The sequence below is a fragment of the Sparus aurata genome, chromosome 20 (assembly GCF_900880675.1).
Source record: "Sparus aurata chromosome 20, fSpaAur1.1, whole genome shotgun sequence".
NCBI lineage: Eukaryota > Metazoa > Chordata > Actinopteri > Spariformes > Sparidae > Sparus > Sparus aurata.
The window spans coordinates 17,252,023-17,272,023 of NC_044206.1; the positions used below are offsets into that span (position 1 = coordinate 17,252,023).

The 20,001-nt window shown below is 41.5% G+C and overlaps 4 protein-coding genes across 4 annotated transcripts; all 4 read right to left on the reverse strand.

Annotated features, from left to right (window-relative positions):
• Nucleotides 1–860: 860 nt before the first annotated feature.
• On the reverse strand, nucleotides 861–2,865 carry dusp29 (dual specificity phosphatase 29). The gene is made up of 3 exons (XM_030399784.1): nucleotides 2,142–2,865; nucleotides 1,826–2,049; nucleotides 861–1,193 (listed from the first exon to the last, which is right to left on the reverse strand). Exons 1-3 carry the CDS (start codon nucleotides 2,321–2,323, stop codon nucleotides 979–981), a joined length of 621 nt encoding a protein of 206 aa, XP_030255644.1. The 5' UTR covers nucleotides 2,324–2,865; the 3' UTR covers nucleotides 861–978.
• A 149-nt stretch (nucleotides 2,866–3,014) lies between these two features.
• On the reverse strand, nucleotides 3,015–5,782 carry LOC115571528 (dual specificity phosphatase DUPD1-like). The gene is made up of 4 exons (XM_030400973.1): nucleotides 5,386–5,782; nucleotides 4,943–5,160; nucleotides 4,622–4,782; nucleotides 3,015–3,080 (listed from the first exon to the last, which is right to left on the reverse strand). The coding sequence occupies exons 1-4, from the start codon at nucleotides 5,511–5,513 to the stop codon at nucleotides 3,015–3,017; spliced, it is 573 nt and encodes a 190-aa protein (XP_030256833.1). The 5' UTR covers nucleotides 5,514–5,782.
• An 898-nt stretch (nucleotides 5,783–6,680) lies between these two features.
• On the reverse strand, nucleotides 6,681–11,945 carry LOC115571596 (dual specificity phosphatase DUPD1-like). The gene is made up of 6 exons (XM_030401066.1): nucleotides 11,697–11,945; nucleotides 11,390–11,461; nucleotides 10,321–10,355; nucleotides 9,106–9,291; nucleotides 7,817–8,037; nucleotides 6,681–7,021 (listed from the first exon to the last, which is right to left on the reverse strand). The coding sequence occupies exons 4-6, from the start codon at nucleotides 9,258–9,260 to the stop codon at nucleotides 6,810–6,812; spliced, it is 588 nt and encodes a 195-aa protein (XP_030256926.1). The 5' UTR covers nucleotides 9,261–9,291; nucleotides 10,321–10,355; nucleotides 11,390–11,461; nucleotides 11,697–11,945; the 3' UTR covers nucleotides 6,681–6,809.
• A 3,092-nt stretch (nucleotides 11,946–15,037) lies between these two features.
• Nucleotides 15,038–19,989, reverse strand: LOC115571529 (uncharacterized). Its single transcript, XM_030400974.1, has 6 exons — nucleotides 19,746–19,989; nucleotides 19,437–19,654; nucleotides 19,053–19,242; nucleotides 16,179–16,433; nucleotides 15,787–16,004; nucleotides 15,038–15,267 (listed from the first exon to the last, which is right to left on the reverse strand). The coding sequence occupies exons 1-6, from the start codon at nucleotides 19,874–19,876 to the stop codon at nucleotides 15,053–15,055; spliced, it is 1,227 nt and encodes a 408-aa protein (XP_030256834.1). The 5' UTR covers nucleotides 19,877–19,989; the 3' UTR covers nucleotides 15,038–15,052.
• Nucleotides 19,990–20,001: the final 12 nt, after the last annotated feature.

The window sequence follows — 20,001 nt, forward strand, 5'->3', positions numbered from 1 at the left end:
AGCATTTTACTAGCCTGAGGCAAGTCACAGAACGAGTTTGCAATGATGGAGTTTGAATACGTGGTAATACAGGCAGCTGTTTTTTTCTCTGCGGAAAGTATTTTAAAAATAAAAAACAAGTGGTAAAACAAAAAAGAATCTTGACTTGGACTCGACTGCTCTGAGACTTGATTTACGTGAGGTTTCACCCTGACTAAACTGGGCATGAAACTTAAAAGCAAAACTTTGTCATCTCAAGTTTTTACTTGGTTAAACCCAAGAAAAGTTAAAAAGAAGAACAATAAAAAAAAATAAACAAATGGTACAGCAACAAACAGGCCTTGCATGGTCATACACATTTTATATTTAATTTTAAGGCCTCTGCGTTAACAGCAATTTAAAAAAAAAAAAAAAAGCAAAAAAAAAATTGTTTATACAACTTTAAAGGGAAAATTTTCAAAAGTGTCATTTCCATGGCCAGTATTCACAGACCTGTAATTCTTGCATCTTGACTTACTTACACACCTAGAACAACTTGAGCCTTAACTTTAGCTTGTGTTAAATTAGTTGAGACTCGACCTGGGCTTGTCTCGATTTCTTTTGACTTGACTTACCACTAGACTAAATTGACCTGAAACTTGAAAATATATGTGTGTGTGTATAGATATATATATATATATATATATATATATATATATATATATATATATATATATATATATATATATAAATATATATATATATATATATATATACATATGTATACATATATGTATAGTTTCTTCAGGTTTGACTCAGACTTGACTCAATATTGTCTCTGATGTACTTGACTTCAACTTGTCCTGAATGACATTTAACGTGTCTTGCGCTTGTCTTGAATGACCAGAGGCTTTTATTTCACCCCGATGACTTCAGACTTTTCTTCTCAAATGACTTGACATTCAACTTCAGTGACCTGAGGCTTGGCCTGAAGCTCAGCTTGCCCCGCGTGTCCTACAATCAGCTCTGCTCTGTAAGCTCCCGTCTGCTCTCCAGGAGGTGCATGTCCAGCTCTCTGAGCTGTTTCAGAAAGCCCCAGTTGGGGATGATCCGCCTGCGTTTCTTCACATGCTCGATGGCGTCGACCACCGTCATGTTCTCACAGATCATGAGGTACGCGAGGAAAAGCGTGGCGGACCGACTCCTTCCCATCACACAGTGCACCAGCAGTTTATCTGGAGGTACATGAAACACAAATTAAGGGAAAAAGCTTAACCATGAAAGCTTTCTGCCATCAAATTTGATTTGTGGTTGGAAAAGGAAAAGTTCATCCAAAACTTTATATCAGCATGAGGGTCAGTAGATAATGATTGGATTACATTTTTGGGTGACGTTACCCTTTAAAGGAAACTTGAAACCAGGACACTGTTCATGAAAAACACACACTGAGTTTTTCAAAGTAGTTTTTTCGTTTATTTGTGCTGCACAAATGAGAACTGCTTTCATGCCAAGATAAAAGGATGGTGGGTGAAGTCCAAGGGTGTATATCACACAATACGGCGAAGGCAGATCAAATTGTGGTTCTCAAAGTGTTGCCAAGACAAAACATGTTTGATGATTTTGGGCTTTTTTCACCTCAAATACTCGGGTGATGGTGGATGTTTCCACACAACAGTCTCAAAGCCCAGTCGTCAAAGGTGTAACAGGCAATTCTAGAGAAAGATGGTTGAATTTTGGATTTCCCAGATCTTAAAGTACCAGTTCTTCTGGTATTTCGGTCACCATTGCACCTTTAAGACCCAAACCATCAAGGCAAGATACCAATGCTTATGTGAAATGGCTGAAATGACCCTTTAAGTTGTCTTACTCTGAGGATTTCTCAGCGTTTCTCTGATGAACTCGGCAGCGGAGAAGAAATACTGGCTGAGGTCAAAGGTCGCGACGTCTTCCGCCACCACCCCGTGGTAGACGATGTCCATGTCGCCATAGTAACCAGCCCCGGTGTCCACGTTGTTCCACGTGCCCTCTGCCGCGTTCAAGACGTGCGTAATCCCCAACCTCTTCAGATTACACTTGTCCTTTGCGGTCTCCCTGCAAGAAAAACCAGTGTGAATGTATTTTAATCCTCCATTATTTGATCCAGTTTGGTAACTCAATACTTTTTTTTTTTTTTTTTAACTTACTCGTCCCCGATGTAGACATTAGGCCAGACCTCGTTGACATGAGTATAAGCCACACTCCCGCGGTTTAGGATTTTCTCCAGCTCATAGCCCCCAGGTGTGACGTATTCATCCACCGGACTGGATCCCTCTGCCGCCTTTGTAACATTTATCTTGGTGCAAGTCTTTGACTTGTGAGCAGCCATTTTCTCACCGTGGCTTCCCTTCACACATGATTTATTAGCTTTAAGGGGGAAATTTTTCTTATTTTATTTTTTTCCCCTGCCTCCACTTTCTTTCCTCTCCAATCATGAAAAAAAAAAAGCTCAGCTCTGTTTGTTTTTGTCTTTCGCATGCGTCTCCAGCACCGCTCACCGACAGATCGAAGTCCGTCGTCTTCCCGCTCCTGAAAGTTTTGTTTTCATCGTTCTGGCAGCTTGTTGTAAGGCAGCAGTCCTTAAAGGCAGAACACGGCAAGGTTTAATTCTGGCAGGCTCAAGTCAGGGGCAGGGCACAGATTGTATAACCGCTCTGTGACGGGCATCAAATGCGGAGGATATTTTTAGGGCTGTGATGTGGCGGGCCCCTGACCTTAGCTGCCACATTCCCTTGCCTGTGGGGAAAACTTCCACCCAGCCAGTCCCTGCCATCCACTTCTAAACACACAACTTTAATCTCCACTGCTGGCAGGAAGCCGTGCTTATCCAAACTTTGCACTTGCCAAAGGATACCCATATTCACTGGAGTGAACAGGACACTCTGAGCTTTTTTTTTTTTTTTTTTTTGCTCAGCCGTATGAGCGACTCCTTGAAATTGTGTCAGTCTCTCTCAGCCTCTCTGCATATCTTCAGACGCTGCCGGAGAAAAACCGTGTAAGCGCTCGCCTCGCAACACCCGTTAAGGATGTTCTGCGTTTTTCTGGAGCCTCTCGTGGGGGCCAAAAGAGAAGTGAAATGTGTCAGACTGTTAGACAGATGAGGTTTTTCACAGGATGGCACATGTCTTTGATTCCCCCCCACCACCACCACCACCGTTATATGATATGCACGGTCCATTCAGCGATCTAAATGCAAGCCCCCAAAGTGAGAGTGTGATGATGACTGTATTGCAGAATGGCTGGATGAAGCTGCTAACATGTCAGACAGAGTTTTCACACCATCAGACTCCTTTATTTTTCCCTCATATCTTCATACTCAGCCATCATTCATTCTGACAGTGAAATCATTAAACCTGTGATATCCAATTCCTTTTATTTTGACAGCATCTCTCTCTCTCTCTCTCCATCTATCTCTCTCTCTCTCACTCTCTTTCTCCCAGTGTGCTCTGGAGAGCATCTCTTATTAAGATGGCTTCAGCGTTTCATCTCTTTTCAAAGTCTGACCTGAATCTGTATACACACTCAGAACCACGCCGGCATATTTTTATCATCCTAGTATCAAGCCTCTTTAGACATCACAGTTTCGAACTGTAAGACGGCGGATCGCAGCAGTTAAGACAGTGTTTTTGAGCAATGTGAATATATAAGCGGAGCATTGTTTATTTATAGGAATACGCCGTCTCTCGTGTTGTTCAAGTGCAGCGGGGGCTTTTTGGCAGTTGCGCTACATTTGTTTTAATGGCCTCTGTGATATTGATTGTGCTGCGAATCACACGTAAGCTTAAGGAGCCACATCAGTGCTTCCGTATGTTTCAGCCTCCTTGCTACAAATTACAGTTTTGCTGACTGTTTTTCTGGATTTTTTTTCTTTGGTGGATTTCTTTCCGGCATCGCAGACAAGACACTGCGTTGAAATCACGTCCGTGTAAAAGTCTGTTCTCGGTATTGCGCGTCCTCCGATTCGAGTCGTTCGGGACTAGTCCAGGGTCACATCTGAGGTCTGTCAGAGCAAGTCTCATGTCGTCTAGAGCAAGTCCAAGCAAGTCGTAATTAGAAATAAGTTGAAGTCAAGTCCCACAGTCACAAGTTCAAGTTTAATGCCAAGTCTCATGAAAGTGAGGACAAGTCCGAGTCCCAGCTCCATTGCAAGTTTTGAGTCTTGAGTCATGTTGTGTTTTAAGAAATTTGAGACCAAGTCCAAGTCAAGTCTCAGCGCCATCACAACAGGTGTCAAGTCACTCAAGACTCACCCAAGTCTCAAGTGATATGAGACAAGTCCAAGTCATGTCACAAGTCATTTGAGGCGCGTCAAGGCCGAGTTTAAAGTGATTCGAGACTAGTTTGAGGCAATGCATGGGGTGATTTGAGATGCAAGTCAAGTCTCAAATAATGTCAGACAAGTCACAGTCTCAGCTCTAGTACAACAAGTTTCAAGGCTTTATTTGGGATTGAATATGAGTCAAACCTTCGTGTGAAAGCATAATTACGACGAAAGAGGCACTTTTAAGATTTACCGTAGTTTCGGTTTTGGGCACGTCAATTTTGAACGGGAGTGCATGGGGCAAAACATGCTAGCATCAAAATCGCTATTCTTAGAACACTAAGAAGGCTCAACACAACATGAAACTTTGCGCTGATTTAGAAATCCAACGTTTGGAAGGATGTTTCTGCGCCTGCGAACGGCCTCCACGGCCTCGACGAGGGTAAGTCCTTCTTTGATCATGAGGAAGGCCAGTGTCAGAGTCGCTGAGCGGCTGACTCCTCGGGCACAGTGGACGAGCACCTTACCTGCACGGACAAGAGGCAGAATGGCTTTAAATGTCAGCTTAATCAACATTACAGTCAAACCTTGTCACATTTCTATACCCTGATATATCGTGCCATAGTATACAGTTTTATTACACCTCTCGCCGCATGTGTTTCTGTTGTTTTTCCCGTGGGCTCATACCTTCCTGCCTCAGAGCGCCATGAATGAAATCGGCCGTCTCGGTGAAGAACGGGCACAAGTCAAACTGTTTACAGTCTGCTGCTTCGACTCCATGATACAGTATGTCGGTGTCTTCGTAGAAGCGTGGCCCGGTGTCAATGTGCTGGGGGCCATCTGCGGCATTCACCACATGTGTTACTCCCAGACCCGCTAACAGGCTCTTATCCCGAGCCGTGGCCCTGTGGACGACACGGGAGACGACACCGGGAGTGAGGCCCTCGGTGGTGTTTTCTCGCCCCGTCAGCGTATGTGTGCAGACGCATCCCTGGTGACTCAAATGTACAGATTTTTTATATTCATCCAAATCAGCTGGCCAAAAACACAGGAGCTGTTTGCAGCGACAGTTATCTCAACCAGAATCAGCATATTGCAGGAAGGGGCCCTGAAGTGAGAATGTCACTTACGCATCTCCGACGTAGAGGTTGGGCCAAACCTCGTTGACAGCTCCGGTGGGGCGTCTGTTCTTCAGCAGAAGGCCGAGCAGATCGCAGGTGGGCGGTGTTTGATACTCTGGCTCCTCCTCTGGGCTCATATCTGCATCTTTCACTTCACTCGTTGGTGGATGATTATCACAAATTAGATTTGAACCCAACACGCTGATAACAGTGAGATCACTTCCCCCACCCCCCCACGCAACACTCGACGCGCCTGGATGGAAAAATCTGAGAAGTTATCGCTGCTTTTTTCCGGCTAGTTTTTCCTCCCTGTAGGCTTTTGGAAAGGAACTCCAGTAAACTCTAACCTTATTGGTACAGCTCGCTCTGTTTTTCCATCTGAGCAGAGTATCAGTGTTGTTCAAAGGCTGAGCCCCCCTGGAATGAGACAGCTGAAGATGCCAAAGTCTGCGTGGACTATTTATTCCCTCGGATGACTGTGACAGAAGCCAGGCTGCTCGTGTGGTGACAACTTCAGCTACACAGCCACAGCAGTGTTTACAGTTGTACTGGTGTAAATGATTCAAAACACGGAGAGGGATTATTATCAGGGTCGCCGCATCGAGTCGACAGCAACTTTGTACCTAATATAGAGATTTTTAAAGCATCTTGCTGGTGGTATTCTTCCTAGAGACTAAACCAGCGATGACTCTAGCTGCCAAAAACTATGAAAAACACTCGTCACGTGTCAACGTGTCAAATCTTGTCACACATCTCTTCATTATTATGGATGTGTGGACACTGTGGCTCAATCTGAAGCCACTTCGAGACATTTTCCATTCCTAGAGAGACGCACAGAGAATTAGTTTCACCCTTTAAACTGATGAGATCAGCCAACTACAGTAGTTTAAGGCAACACAATCTCACCTCAGGGTTCTTTTAGTTGTTGCTTTCTCTCATATTACATGATCTTCACCAGCACCAGAGTTTGCCCATTCGTCACGGTAATATACACGGTCAAATGCATGTTAAGTAAGAGGCGAGATAAAAAGGAGGCGTTCTGCCCTGTAAGGATTTGGGGCTTATTACTGTGCGTCCCTTCAACATAGATTAGGATACAGCATGGCGGTTTTAACAGGTTTTGACCTAATAATCAGGGGAAATACCTGTGCTGACATGCAGAGTTGTTGCCATTAAAATGATTTTTACATAAGTGCACGGCTTACAGACCAGTGGGTTTACTACAGATGGATCTATTCAGCTTTTTGAAATCAAGTTAGACGGGGCTCCAGTCCAGTGCAAGTTTCAATAAAAAGTAGCTTTAATTTCTTTAAAAATGGAATTTATTTTACAAGGAAAAGACAAGTGCAACATGTTTCGACAGTGTCATCCACTTCACACTCAGATTCTAACAGGAAGCAACAATATATTCTGAATTTATGAAGGAGCAGATTTTATCTCAAGCTCCTCGATGACACCTGGCCGTGCAGCTGCTTGTCGAGCTCTCTAAGCTGCTCCAGGAAACCATTGTTTGGTGAGATGTTCCTGTTGGCGCTGACACCTTTGATGGCGTCCGCCAGAGACATGTTCTCGTGGATCATCAGGTAGGCCAGGACCAAGGTGGACGAGCGGCTGAGACCCATCGCACAGTGGACGAACACCTTACCTGCCGATTGGCGAGAAACAAAAACCACAACGTCACCTCGTGTGGCCCAGTCAAAAAAACTCAACCTTCCTCTCTGCCAGCTCCATTTCCGTATTTACAACCATGCAATGACAGGATTATTGCGGTGAACTTTATTCTGATGTCTAATTTGTTACTCCTCTGTGGATTAAAAAGCGTGCACATCACAGAGAGCGGCACTTCTAACTCCTGACTAAAAAAGTTTCCAACAATGTTGCAACAAATGTTTCTACACACGGTAATCCCCGCTTCCTTATCGGCCCCCGAGGATTAGGGGGCATAGGAGCGCGTAATTGAACTGTCTTGGCGTCTGTGTATTTCTGCCGGGGATTACTGTAGGCCCCGCCACACACTGGAGCCCCCGATCAGCCAGCATGTGAATGAGGAGGCCTCATCTTATTACTGTCATGTCAGATACCGGCTTCACTTTGCATAACAGGCCAGGCAGGCACAGGCCACAAACATAATTGTGTAATTTCCATGTCCAATAAAAGTGTTGCTTACAAATTACCAGGGCAATCCATTTAAAACCAATTTTCCTGGCCAAGGTCTGGGCTTATGAGAAGATTACCGTGGGGGAAAGATATTAGCTTGATATTATGTTTAGTGTTTGATTTGCATTTTAATGAGTGATACAACTGGGGGGGGGGGCTGCTCTAATGGGAATTGACTGACAAACGTTTCTGTTTCTTTGCCTCGCAGACACACAAAAAAAGAAAAAACGTCTTCCCCGTGTTAAAAGTGAAGAGAAATACCTCGATCACGAGAGCTCCTCACCTGTGGGCGAGCTCAGAGCGTTCTTGATAAAATTGGCCGCTGGGTAAAAGAAGGGACTCAAGTTAAAGGACGGCATGTCAAATGCTTCCACTCCATAATAAGTGATTTTGGTGTCTCGGTAGAAGCTGGGCCCCGTGTTCACGTTGAACTTCCCATCAGCAGCGTTAAGCACATGGGTGATGTGGTGAGCCTGGAGGGTCCTCTTGTCTTTAGCTGCATACCTGAAGGGATAAAAAGGCAGAATCCACCGTCCACTGAGAGAAGGGTCATGAGAGTAAGTAGTATGTAAAATAACGTATGTTAATAAATTATTGAGAAGCCTGTAATTTAGGATTAATAAAACATTAAATATTGTTTCATAGATTATCAATAAACCGTATAATGCATAGATTTGAAGACCTTTGTGTTGCCAGGTTGTGGAACCACGTTCAAGTGATAAAACCTGAAACTTTTCTTTGTAGAATTAGCCCAAAACAATGACAGCTGTTGTTTCCTGGGATGACCAGTTGCTATTTTTTTTTTTTTTTTTGTGATATTCATTTCACACCTACTGTATTTTGTTATCCCAGAGAAACACAACCAAGCCTGGGTAATCAACATCAACTCTTATCTTCTATTTTCAGGCACCAACTCAAAACATTTTTTTTGTATTTTTTGCATGTTAGCTTGTTTGCATGTTTACGCGCTAATGCTAAGACCGTGGCTCATCTGTGTGAAGTAAGGAACTATCAGCTAATGTTGTGCTAGCGTGTTACACAGTGTTTGCACGGTGCGATGCTAATATTTAGCACATTTCGACCAACAAAAGAAGAAAAATTGAAAACTTGAGTGCTTCTTTAATGAAAGTTACTTCAACTACACTTGAGTTCAAAACCTGGAAACCCAAAAGGTGCTGACTACTGAAGAAAGATACATGTAAACACTCACGTTTAACCTTAATTTGATATTGCAAACTTGTTAGCACACAGTTGGAGTCGTACCACAATATTCACTGTCTCACAGGCTCGCTCTGTGTTTTGTCTCCACCATCTCCTGAGGCAAATATCTGGTTATATCCGGCAGAGCATTCATTCATTAGCTCTTTAGCTGCTAATTAGTTGCTAACTTTGCTAATTGATGCTGGACAGGATAGTGGACTATCAATAATAAAATTATTACTTTCAATAATAAAATTATTGATAGTAACATTGTTAAACTTTAATTGATTGTTGGATATTTCTTAACAGTTTTATAACTCCTTCATTTGCGACAATTTCAATCTTTATTAACAAAAGATTTTTTGGTCTCACATGTCTCCAATATAGATCCGGGGCTGAACTTCATCCAGATGGCTGCTGGTGCCTTTCTTTGTCCACATCAGCCTCTGGAGCTCAGAAGCCGGGGGGGTCTCATACCTGCCGTCTGCCCCCTCAGGGCTCGCCAAGCAGCTGAAGCCTCTGGGCATGTCTGGATGCTCCACCTCTGCTTTTTACAACCTGTCACATTAAAATACCACGTATGATTTCCTGGCAGAGTTTACGGGGGAGATTTTATTGAATCAACAAAAATTTGGAGTGCTAAGAAGTAAGGCTGCAGACGTGGAGTCAACATCAGGTCAGTGGGTCTTAAACTATACTATAACCGCTTTACTATAAATTGATCAATATAAAAGTCTTAATGATACAGTTAAAATAGTCTGCCTGTGTAAACGAGTCTCTGTGTTCAGCGTTTAATTTCCTAAACAACTTGTAGTATTAGCCGCTTTTTAGCAACCGCCTTTTTTAAGATGTTTGAAAGGCTTCTTAATTCAAACATGGGGTATAAACTAAAATATTTTATGTTATAGAGCATGACATGAAAATAACTCAGTCATGTTTTAACCACAGACCTTAAATTTCAGGCATTTAACCAAAAACCAACCGAAAAAACCCTTAATGACTTCAAGAGACAAAAAGTGCAAAGATGCTAAATTATCTCTGAGTTTTAGGACTCATCTATAAGTGTCCCATCAAAAACTGCTAGGCACATTAGTGAACCCTAAATTTACACAAAGCTAACGGGTTGATTATGCTCAAAATTTTAGGGCTGTTTGCTAGTTAACATTCGGAATGCATGCTCGCTAGCTAGCAAACATTTTGCCAGGAACTTAGCAATAAAATTGTGGTAAGTGTATTTTTACAACGCTTTACATCACTGTCACAATCCACAAAAATGTAGTCTATGTTAAACTCATGTTACATTCTAGTTTTCGACTTTTTAGTACATTTAAAAATTACAGGAAAAGACTGTACACTGTGGGCTAACACTAGAACTGGTCGTCATAAAAATGTGAATTGATTTAGTTTAGTGAGGATTGTGATTACATTTGCAAAAGATTATTTTGGACAGCAATGCCTGTCATAGAATAGTGGTACTTTTTATTTATATTTTTCATATAGATAGCCTAGATTTTAAGATAGATAGCCTATGTTGGGATGGACATGTTGAGCATTTGTGACTATCTGACATATATCTTAATTACTGACCTGCTCCTAAGAGGCTCTCTTGAAGTGAGATAACACTGAAAGACAGATGTAACAGTGACAAACGTTAATTACAACATCATGTATACGGGCCTGTAGCCTTTAAATATAGACCATAAATATGCCAATAAATGCACTCCTCTGCAGCAGAGGACCACAAGAAGACATAATTGTTAAATGACCTTATGATGCTCTCATTATTTTATCTCCTGCTCAATAGCACTTGCTGGGTTTTTATTTTTCTCCGGGGATATGGAAAATTGGTATTCAAGGCCTGTAAACATCAGCTTTTCATTTCCTGCAGGCGAGTCTAACCTGCGCATTTACAATTTACACACTGGGCTGTAGAGAGACTTATGCTATGCCTACTGTATACATTAGCATCCATTTAGGCAGCTGTGTGATTCTGCTTGGGGCTGAGGACGTACAGTACAAACGATGTGTATGCATTGTTATAGTAAAGAAACCGATGGCGGCCCGGCTTCTTATTTGCATTCTGCCGGTGCACGGAGACATAATGTGGCACTCGGGGGTTCGGAGACTTATTGTCGTGTCCGCGGGGATGAGTCATTGAGACCAAATCTGTTTCCGTGACCTTTTGTTAAGCTGCCGTGGCATATGGAGGTGCACTCAAACATCATGATGGCTTTATCCATCTCGGTATTGGTTGCATGCGTGTCACTCAGGGCATGAGTGTGTGTGTGTGTGTGTGTGCAAGAGAAAAAAAGATGCATCTCAAACCGGCGTACGCTCCGTGCATACAAGTGTGTGTGTGTGTGTGTCTTAAAGGCAGAGTAAAGTGTGTCTTTGCACAAGTACAACATGTGCCTCGACTACCTGGAGGCTCTTCTTTCTCCTCATTGATCTATAAGTACAACCCTTCCCTCCCTCCCACTGTCAGGGCAGAGAACTGATTTCCCTGGTGCACATGTTGAGCTGCAGCGCTGCTTTCATAGCCCCCCCCTTAGGCTAACCTGTCCTTCCTGCTCTACTTCTGTGTAATTAAAGATGCTATGTATGGGAAAGTGCCCACAGTTAACATGGAGGGCAAATAAAAATGGCTTTTTGTTACCTCCTCCGGGCCTCTTCTCGGTGGTTTTTTATGAATTACACCTCCCTCTTTAGCCTTTCGGATGTGGTTCGTCTGCATTTGTGAGCAAATTAATAAAAGGGAGAAAAGTATCAGGCAGCTATCATCACAGCACGCACTCCTCCATAAAAGTGCTTTATAAACATGTTCACCCTGCAAATAAAGGTATACAATACAATAAATCCATACACTGTAGTTTATAAACACTGCACATACTAATAGATAACTTCCAAACGTGGACTTCTATCTACAATAAACTCCAAAGAACACATTGTTAGTAGACACTTGCCTTGGCTGGGAAAAACGTTGCTTTTCAAGGTCTCTCTGTACGAGAGCTACATGTAGGTCGACAGCACAACTGTCTGCGTTCTCCTTTGGTAATCTACCCTGCAACCTTTTTTGCTATTTTAACATCTGAATCTCAGCCCAAAATAATTCTGGCATCATCTTCTGCATTCCTTAAAGGTTACCCGAGCTACCCGGCGCAGTAGGAAAGGATAGGACGCGGCTTTTTTTCAGTAGCAAGAGAATTAGATCAGTGCTGCTGCTGCTGCACTCGGGCTTAAACCTGACACAGTCTTGAGATTCTTCTCTTCGGGGAGACGTGTTTGAATTAACACCTGGGCATCGGGTCAAGACTGGAGCTTCAGATCTGTCTTTTACTTATGAGCTGTTGACAAACATTAATGCAGCAGCTGCACTGTTCTGAATTTTTGAAATTGTACTGCAACATGAATAAATCAAGTTTCTGTGTTTTTATTCAGTCTAACCTGTTTTGCAGCATTTAAGACAATGAGAAGGTCAAATTTACAGTATTTTACAGATGTTTATCGAATGTAATTTTCCTGAAAATTCCTGCACAGTTCAAACAGTGGTTCTACAGGAGTACGCTGCTAAATTACAGTGTTCTGGCAGCTATTATCTGTAAATTTACAGTTCAATACAGTTATTTTACAGGAGCATACTGCTAAATTACAGTATTCTTACATACATTACTGTAAGATTACTGTAAATTAAAGTTACTGCATTTAAATGTGTCTTAACAGGGATTTACTGTTAAAATACAGTAATATGATTAATAACAGTTAAATTCTGTATTTCCTCAGGAGCATGCTACTAAATTACAGTTATCTATTAAAGTCAGTAATTCTACAGGAGTATACCACACAAGTTGCTGTAAATAATGGCATTACTATTACTACTCTGAGGTCACAGTATATAAACTGTCATTTGACAATAATTTACTGTAAAAACGATACAGTTACTGTGAAAGCTATGCAACTTGTGGCCAGTAAGTGACTGTGAATGTGCAGTCAAATATTTAACAGAAAGAATCTTTTGGTGAAAGAAAAAGCACAAAAATTTTCTCATTAAAAAGAAGAAAAAAATCTTGGACATACTCTGCTCGTCAAAAAGAACAACACAACTGTAGAAAGACGCAAACATGTACAAACAATGTCATCATTTATTTTTATCTTGAAGTTCATTTGTTGCATTTGTCTTGTACCCAAGTAAAATATCATTGATTTAAATAAAAAAAAAAAGCCCTTATATTCACACTGAACCTGTGATCCCGCCATATAAATCAGTGTAGTTGTACAACAAGGTGCCGTTTCTCTGACAGAATATTTGGAGGTGTTATTCCGTAGTGTCATCGCTGATACTGATGGAGACACCAGTGTGTGCGTTTGTGCCTGTGCATGCAAGTGTGTGACATTGTGAAGCTGAGAGATAATGATTTCTAACAGTTTGGAATAATTGCTGTCAAACTCTACTATATAATCAACAAATCTGTGTATCTGTTCGCGCCTGACATTCACTATTGACAATCAAAAGACCGGGAAGCGTTTGATTGTTGATCAGCTAGCTTTGACAAACACACCAAAGGAGTATTCGCACTGTGAACACTGATGGGCACAGAGACAGACGCTGTAGATTGATTCCCATTTTTGACTTTGAATGTCGACTTCAAGAAACAGGTTCTATATTTTCTGTTTACAAAAAAAAAAAGAAAAAAAAGAAATGATGCTTTGTAAAACATTTTCCATAAGATATTTGGTCCATTCTGCTGTAATACAAAGTGAGGTGCTGAAGATTAAACAATCTTACAAGAACGAGAGGTAAAGAAGTAACTCAAAGACATGAAAAGTCCTAAACCTTCTTATCATTTGCTTGTTTTTGTCAGTCTTGTGCCTGTTTTTCACTTCACATTACAAAAGGTTTTAACTCATTCTGCGATCCAACTCGACGTTCTCTGTTACTGCCATCAAAAAACATTCAAATACAAAAAACACTTTTTAATAACCATCATTAATAAATGGTACATTTATACTTTAAGGTGAAATATATCAGAATTTTAGTTGAAAACATCCAAAAATTAACTAAAACAACCGACAGAGTGTCAGGCAGCTAATGGCAGCCACAGTTAGCAGCAGTTAGCGGAGTATGAACTAGTGGAGTATGAATTCAGTTGGGTGGTCAATTCTTACATATTCCACCTTTAATTGAACTTTAATTAAACTTATTTGACTGTTAACAGAGAATAAAATGCTTTGTTAACCATTTAGCAATACTTTTTTCTAAAGTTGCCAAAGACGTTTATAACACTTGTTAATGATTAATAAGTACTGTGTTGTTCATGTTTAAACGATTCAAAGCCTTTACAATTGCGTAATAAATGGTTTTTTTAAAGCATTTCATTATTTGTTAACAGTCAGATAACTATTAACTAAAGTTAAATTAACTATGAACGTACCATTGATCAATGATGGTTATTGTGTTACCAAAAGATTTAAGACAAATCATTCTTAGCTCCTGAAGCTAAAAAGGTGAATCTTGGCCTGAGGGTGGCGCCAGAGGAAGTGTGACTATTGTATTAATAGCACACCTTTGGCTCAGCCTGTCAGGCTCAGCTGCTCTGCGTTGTCAGCTATGGTGCAACTTTCGTCCAGTTTGACATTTACTTAGGCTCAGCTCTGCAGTGCGCAGCGTGTTAGCATGCCTACTGCCATTGTGCTTCTGTGCATGTAAATAACTAGCATACTGTTAGCACCCAACATTTACAATAATGTGACAGCATGCTACGTTAGCATGTTTGTTTGCTATGTTCAGCATGTAATATTTACTATGCTGGCATGTTACAATTAGCATTCTTAATTTCTGCCCCTAATGGTTATATGTGATGTTTAGTGCGTTAGCATGTAATCCTCACCATGCTAATTTTCTAGCCCTAACGTTTACAGGATGTTATGTTTAGGATGCTAGAACGTTATCATTAGCATGCTAATTTAATAGCCTTAATGTTTATAGCATGTAACGTTTAGTATATTAGCATGTTATCATAAGCATGCTAATTTTCTAGCCCTAATGTTCACAGCATGTAATGTTTAGTGTGTTAGCATGTTATTATTAGCATGCTAATTTTCTAGCCCTAACGTTCACAGCATGTAATGTTAGCATTAGCATGTTAACATTTGTAGCTATACTCAATAGGTGTAACATGCTAACAGCTTATTTAGAATAACCTAAAGCTGAGCTGAGTCCGTCAAGTATAAAATCAGTCAGTAGGTGAACCAAAATTCATGACAATCCGTTAGCTGCAGAAATATTTCAGTCATCACCATCCATAGAAACCACTTCTCTCGATTACAGGATCTGACAAGTTTTTTTCTTTTTTCTCGTCAGCTGAAGATCCAGATCCAACAGCAGCGCCAGGAAATTCCTGTTGGGGTAGATGGCTCTCTTCCGGATCAGTGTCTGCAAAGCCTTTTTGAGCGGGAGGTGACGGTAGATCATGAGGTAGGCTAACACCAAAGTCGATGAGCGGCTCATTCCCATGATGCAGTGCACCAGAACTTTCCCTGAAGAACAGGACGAGATGAAGGGGAAGGGGGCATGTGAAGGAAGGATTAGCGAGAGGCCTCAGTCTTATTAATATCATACATGGCTGCTCGTCTCACGCTGTGGCCTTTCTTTTTTCCTGCTGCGAGCTAAAAATAGTCCCCACAATTCATCGCCTTTGTTCATTTAAGGTCCCTTTGCAGGCCCGGCCCGACTGTCTCTTTAATCCCACCTCGTCCTCTGCTTGATAGCTTCTTTGAAAGGAGCTCCGGTCACATTTTAGACTTAAATTCTGCAAGGTAAGACCCTTATTATTACTGCTGGCTGCAAATACACTTACACACCATTACAAGTTAGTGGTGACATTGAAAGGACGGCATGATGGGAGAGTTTGAGTAGCTGGGTTTATTAGGGGATTTAAGGAGTGAAATAAAAGATGTGCAGGGATGTGAAAACCACCATATTTTTTGCAGAAGATTACTCTGAATTATATCATTAAAGCAGAAATATGATGATTCTTACACCTCGAGGAGTCTTACCATCAGGTGACTTCAGCGCTCTATGAATGAAATCAGCTGCAGGCTTGAAGTAAACATCCAGATCAAAGTGCGTCGAGTCGTCTGCTGGAATGCCACAATACACAAAGCTGTTGCCATAAAAGCTTTGGTTCCCTTTGCTGCCTCGCTTGGAGTGTGCAGCGTTTAATACGTGAGTTATACCTAAATTCTGCAAGGCTGCCTTGTTTTGGGCTACTGCCCTAGCGAGACAAAGAGACAGAAAGAGGTTCAAGACATGAACTCTAAGCATCACAGCACATGTTTCAAACCACACAGCAGCATAATTCTGAACAGATACAGACTGTTAACACTACAAGTTCACCTTTCCTTCCAAGGCAAAGGTTTTTAATATGAAGAACAAGAGGTGTACTTACACATTCCCTATGTATATCTTCGGATATACCTCATCAACTTCGTTGAGTTGTAGTTTGCACGAGTCCAAAACCCTCTGCAGGTCCTTCACGGTCAGATATTCCTTCCTCTTGTCTTTCAGGGTTGACATTTTTAAAGTCCAAAAATCAACGGATCTTGGATCAATCACTGGTCCAAATGTTTGTTTGTAGTAAAGGCAGCTCCCCCCGTCAGCTGGGGCTCGGGGTGATCTGTACGAGCAGGTGTTTATCTGCTGTCACTGGACGGTTACCCAATTTAGTGCTTAACCTAGCGTGTAGTCTTACTCGTGTGGAGGGCAGAACAACAAACAGTGCAGCCCGGGCTCTGCTCTTTACACCGCTGTGGGACTCTAATTTAATAAGCCTCAAACAGAGATGAATCCTGCCATAAAGCAGTGATAATTGTATGTAATTAAGGACAAAATGTTTAAGTGCATTGCTTACACCGGATGACAGGGAGTCTCGAGTAATGCAGCATTTTATGGAATGGAAACACTAACAGCTTCATGCAGCTAGTTTACTGCTCCGACATAAATAATCTTGTGGAAGCAAATTGGCTGAAGAGGGTTAAAATTAAAGCTTTGCCGTTGGCTGCGCGCAACATCAAACAGCCCTCACACGGCTGCAGACGTCTCTTTTTTTTACTCTCCTATTATGTCGCAGGTCAATTTCACCCCTCTCGCCTTTTAAATGGAAGAAAAAAAAAACATAATTAACCTCTTTTTTTCTTCAAGGCATGAAATGTAATGACTTTTCTTCATTCAGGGTCATGAATGTGCATTTTAAAGTGTAACAAGTCAGAGCTGATGTTGTACACAAAACCAGTCGATAAAGGTCTGCGGGGCGTTTTGACCTGAAGACAGTTATTGATCGATTATTCAAAGTGCTGCTTCTGCTCATCGATCCACAGCAGCGTATGTGGTGGGAACAATCCTACCTGATAAGACATAATGTAATACTTAGGAAATAAGATCTGGACGCAGGTGGAGTTTGAAAAGTGTACTTTCTGTGTGGTTGATACTGCACGCATGCTTTGTATTCGAGAAGCTTACAATTCATCAGATTCACCAGGCATCATGATCTTTTCCTCTGAGTGCAGCAGTCGTGTAGAATAAGATGTTTCTGAGCCATTTATGATCCAGGATTCCTCTGAGGTGGACTGACTGGAATAAAATGGTGGCAATGTACGTTTTCTGCAAACCACGAATATGTTAGAATAGTACGTTTCTATCACATTATGTTCAGGTTAAAATTTGTATGAGCTGACTGTCTTATCAGGAGGACAGTGGGGATGGTGGTGTGAAAGCTCGGTGAGCCGGCTGCGTTCGCTTCTCATCTTTGTGGCGACGAAACCGAATACTTTTAAGGAGACGCCGGGAAATTTTGCAGCGGGCGTTTGTGTCAACAAAACCAGGTGTTTTGAGCCAATACAAGATTTTTTTGGAGCGTTTTTTGTGCCTGAACCTAACCAGAACTAAGGCACAATATTGTCAAAACATGAAGTTGAAATCTGAAGTTTTGTCATATCAGCCGGAATGTATGATGCCATCATTTGTTCTGGCGACTGCGTTGCGTCTCTACATCTGATTCACAAGATGGATGAAATCTAAACTTTGTAATGTTGTATTGTCAAGGCAGATTGTTGTCAGATAAAACTATTTTTTTGTCAACATTTGACATAAAAATGCAGTGAAAAGATATTTGCAGCTTGTGTGAATTTAGTGAATAAGTAAAGAGCAGCTAAAACAGTCTTGGGAGTTAAATCTTCTGTCGCTGACAAAAGCGATTGTGCCCAATGTACAGTGAGGTAGTTGAACACTCATACTTGTTTTCCACGGTCTAAATACCGAGGTCGTGAGTACAAAGTTTACCAAAGTGCAACTCAACACAGACGTTTTAGAGAAATCGTAGGGTTTGGCAAAAAGGTGCAGACACAGTGGTGAGCAGGCTGAGAAACAATAGATGTGCTTTATTACAAAGCTGCAATCTAAATCTAAATGTAGGCTACATAAAAGGCAGGTAAAAGACAAACCAAGAAAAAAAAGAAAGAATACTAAACTAAGAACAAACCAGCATGTGATGAAGATATTACGTTTTAGGTTTAGTTTCAAGGAGTGCTTATTAATGCATTCAAAACACGTGTACAAACAGTTAAAGAATACTTGATAATGTAGCTGTAATCTTATATAATGACATAAGATCACACACACAGATCTATTAGTACGCATTGATCATCCACAGGTTTAGTCGTGGATGCTTCATGTGTTGTCAGTTGCATAAAAAAATAACTTTAAAATGTCCTTTACTCTGTTTGCGGCTTAGTTAAACTGCCTTATAAAGCATCTATTGACTGTAAATATGCTGTTTAAGAATGCTAAATTATAGGGTTTAAAATGAAAAGGTACCAGGGTGACCTACCACAAACAAATACAGCATTAATTAACTAAAGAAACTCAAAAATCTGAATTTTAAGCATCATATTCCTAGTTAAAGTGGCACCAGTGTGTTGTAAATTAACTGTGCAGCAGGGTTGTTAATTTTCTTCCACATAATACGAAGGTTAAATTAGTCACTTTGTCTAATATTCAGTACTGAAATGGATTCCGCCTAAGGGTGAGCAGATTACTCTGATCTCCTATTAATATTAATATGGGGGTCAATATTTTGTGAGCCGGCAGCGTGAGTCACATCAAACACACCGGAGTCAATGAAAATACATTCGATTCACTCTTGAGACAAACTGATCCAAGTCAAAGAACAGCATCTCCCTCCACTGGCAGACGCTGAATTCTTCATTTATAAGGAGGAAAAGGAGGCGTTTGAGGTTCATTTCGGAGGCGCAGAGGGATTCCTCACGATGCCTCGCGTAGTTTCATATCTAAGGCACGGAGCTGTTTGAGGAATCCTCTGTTCGGGAAGATCCACCTGCGCTCTTTGACCTTATTGATGGCCTCTAGCAGGGTGTAGTGGTGGTGGATCATCAGGTAGGCCAGGACGAGGGAGGCAGACCGGCTCACTCCAACTGCACAGTGGACAAAAACCCGAGCTTGTCGAGAAGAAGAAGAAGAAGAAGAAGAAGAAGAAGAAGAAGAAGAAGAAGAAGAAGAAGAAGAAGTAGAGGATTACAATCAGTTTAAAAAGCATGAGCTGATACTGATATTTTACTCTGGATAGGATGAGTGGCATGCAGAGAGGCCTGCACAGTCTGAGTGACAATGAAGCAACGCGATGGGTATTTACCACCGGCCGTGTCGAGTGCACTCTGAATATACTCAGCGGAGGGGAAGAAATAGCGAGACAGGTCAAAGGACGGTGAGTCATCAGCAGGCACTCCATAATAATCCACAGTGGAGCCGTAGAAGTCATGACTCCCCTGACAGTGCATCCTCCCATGAGCTGCATTCACAACATGAGTGATTCCCAGCTTCCACAGGCTGTAGCGATCATTGGCCACCGCCCTGTGCAGCGAGGAAACATGAATTGAAACAAGAAAGAGTCACGGTGTGATTTTTATTTCACGAGCTGCCAAAAGAAATGTGACAGACTTACATGTCGCCAATGAAAAGGTTAGGCCAAACTTCATCTGCATGGTTTTCAAACCTTTTTCCTCCATACAACACCTTCACCAGGTCTTTCACAGGGGGAGTGGTGGGGACAGTACGGTCCTGCAGATTGCTCATAGTTGACTATGAGAACATACTGGACATACACTCTGGGAATAAATGTTGAGAGAAGTGAATACACAAACAGGTAGTTCCAAACTCTGTTGAGGCTTTACTACAGCCATGTTGGTACTGACAAGGAC

Coding starts and splice junctions, on each gene's coding strand:
- dusp29 (XM_030399784.1), bottom strand. CDS start 2,323: ATGGCTGCTCACAAGTCAAAGACTTGCACCAAGATAAATGTTACAAAG. Junction 2,050..2,141: donor AATGTCTACATCGGGGACGA/GTAAGTTAAAAA, acceptor TTTTTCTTGCAG/GGAGACCGCAAAGGACAAGT. Junction 1,194..1,825: donor AACGCTGAGAAATCCTCAGA/GTAAGACAACTT, acceptor ATGTACCTCCAG/ATAAACTGCTGGTGCACTGT.
- LOC115571528 (XM_030400973.1), bottom strand. CDS start 5,513: ATGAGCCCAGAGGAGGAGCCAGAGTATCAAACACCGCCCACCTGCGAT. Junction 5,161..5,385: donor AACCTCTACGTCGGAGATGC/GTAAGTGACATT, acceptor TGTCGTCCACAG/GGCCACGGCTCGGGATAAGA. Junction 4,783..4,942: donor TGGCGCTCTGAGGCAGGAAG/GTATGAGCCCAC, acceptor TTGTCCGTGCAG/GTAAGGTGCTCGTCCACTGT.
- LOC115571596 (XM_030401066.1), bottom strand. CDS start 9,260: ATGCCCAGAGGCTTCAGCTGCTTGGCGAGCCCTGAGGGGGCAGACGGC. Junction 8,038..9,105: donor CGGATCTATATTGGAGACAT/GTGAGACCAAAA, acceptor TTATCCCTTCAG/GTATGCAGCTAAAGACAAGA. Junction 7,022..7,816: donor CGCTCTGAGCTCGCCCACAG/GTGAGGAGCTCT, acceptor GCCAATCGGCAG/GTAAGGTGTTCGTCCACTGT.
- LOC115571529 (XM_030400974.1), bottom strand. CDS start 19,876: ATGAGCAATCTGCAGGACCGTACTGTCCCCACCACTCCCCCTGTGAAA. Junction 19,655..19,745: donor AACCTTTTCATTGGCGACAT/GTAAGTCTGTCA, acceptor CTCGCTGCACAG/GGCGGTGGCCAATGATCGCT. Junction 16,005..16,178: donor AAGATATACATAGGGAATGT/GTAAGTACACCT, acceptor TTGTCTCGCTAG/GGCAGTAGCCCAAAACAAGG.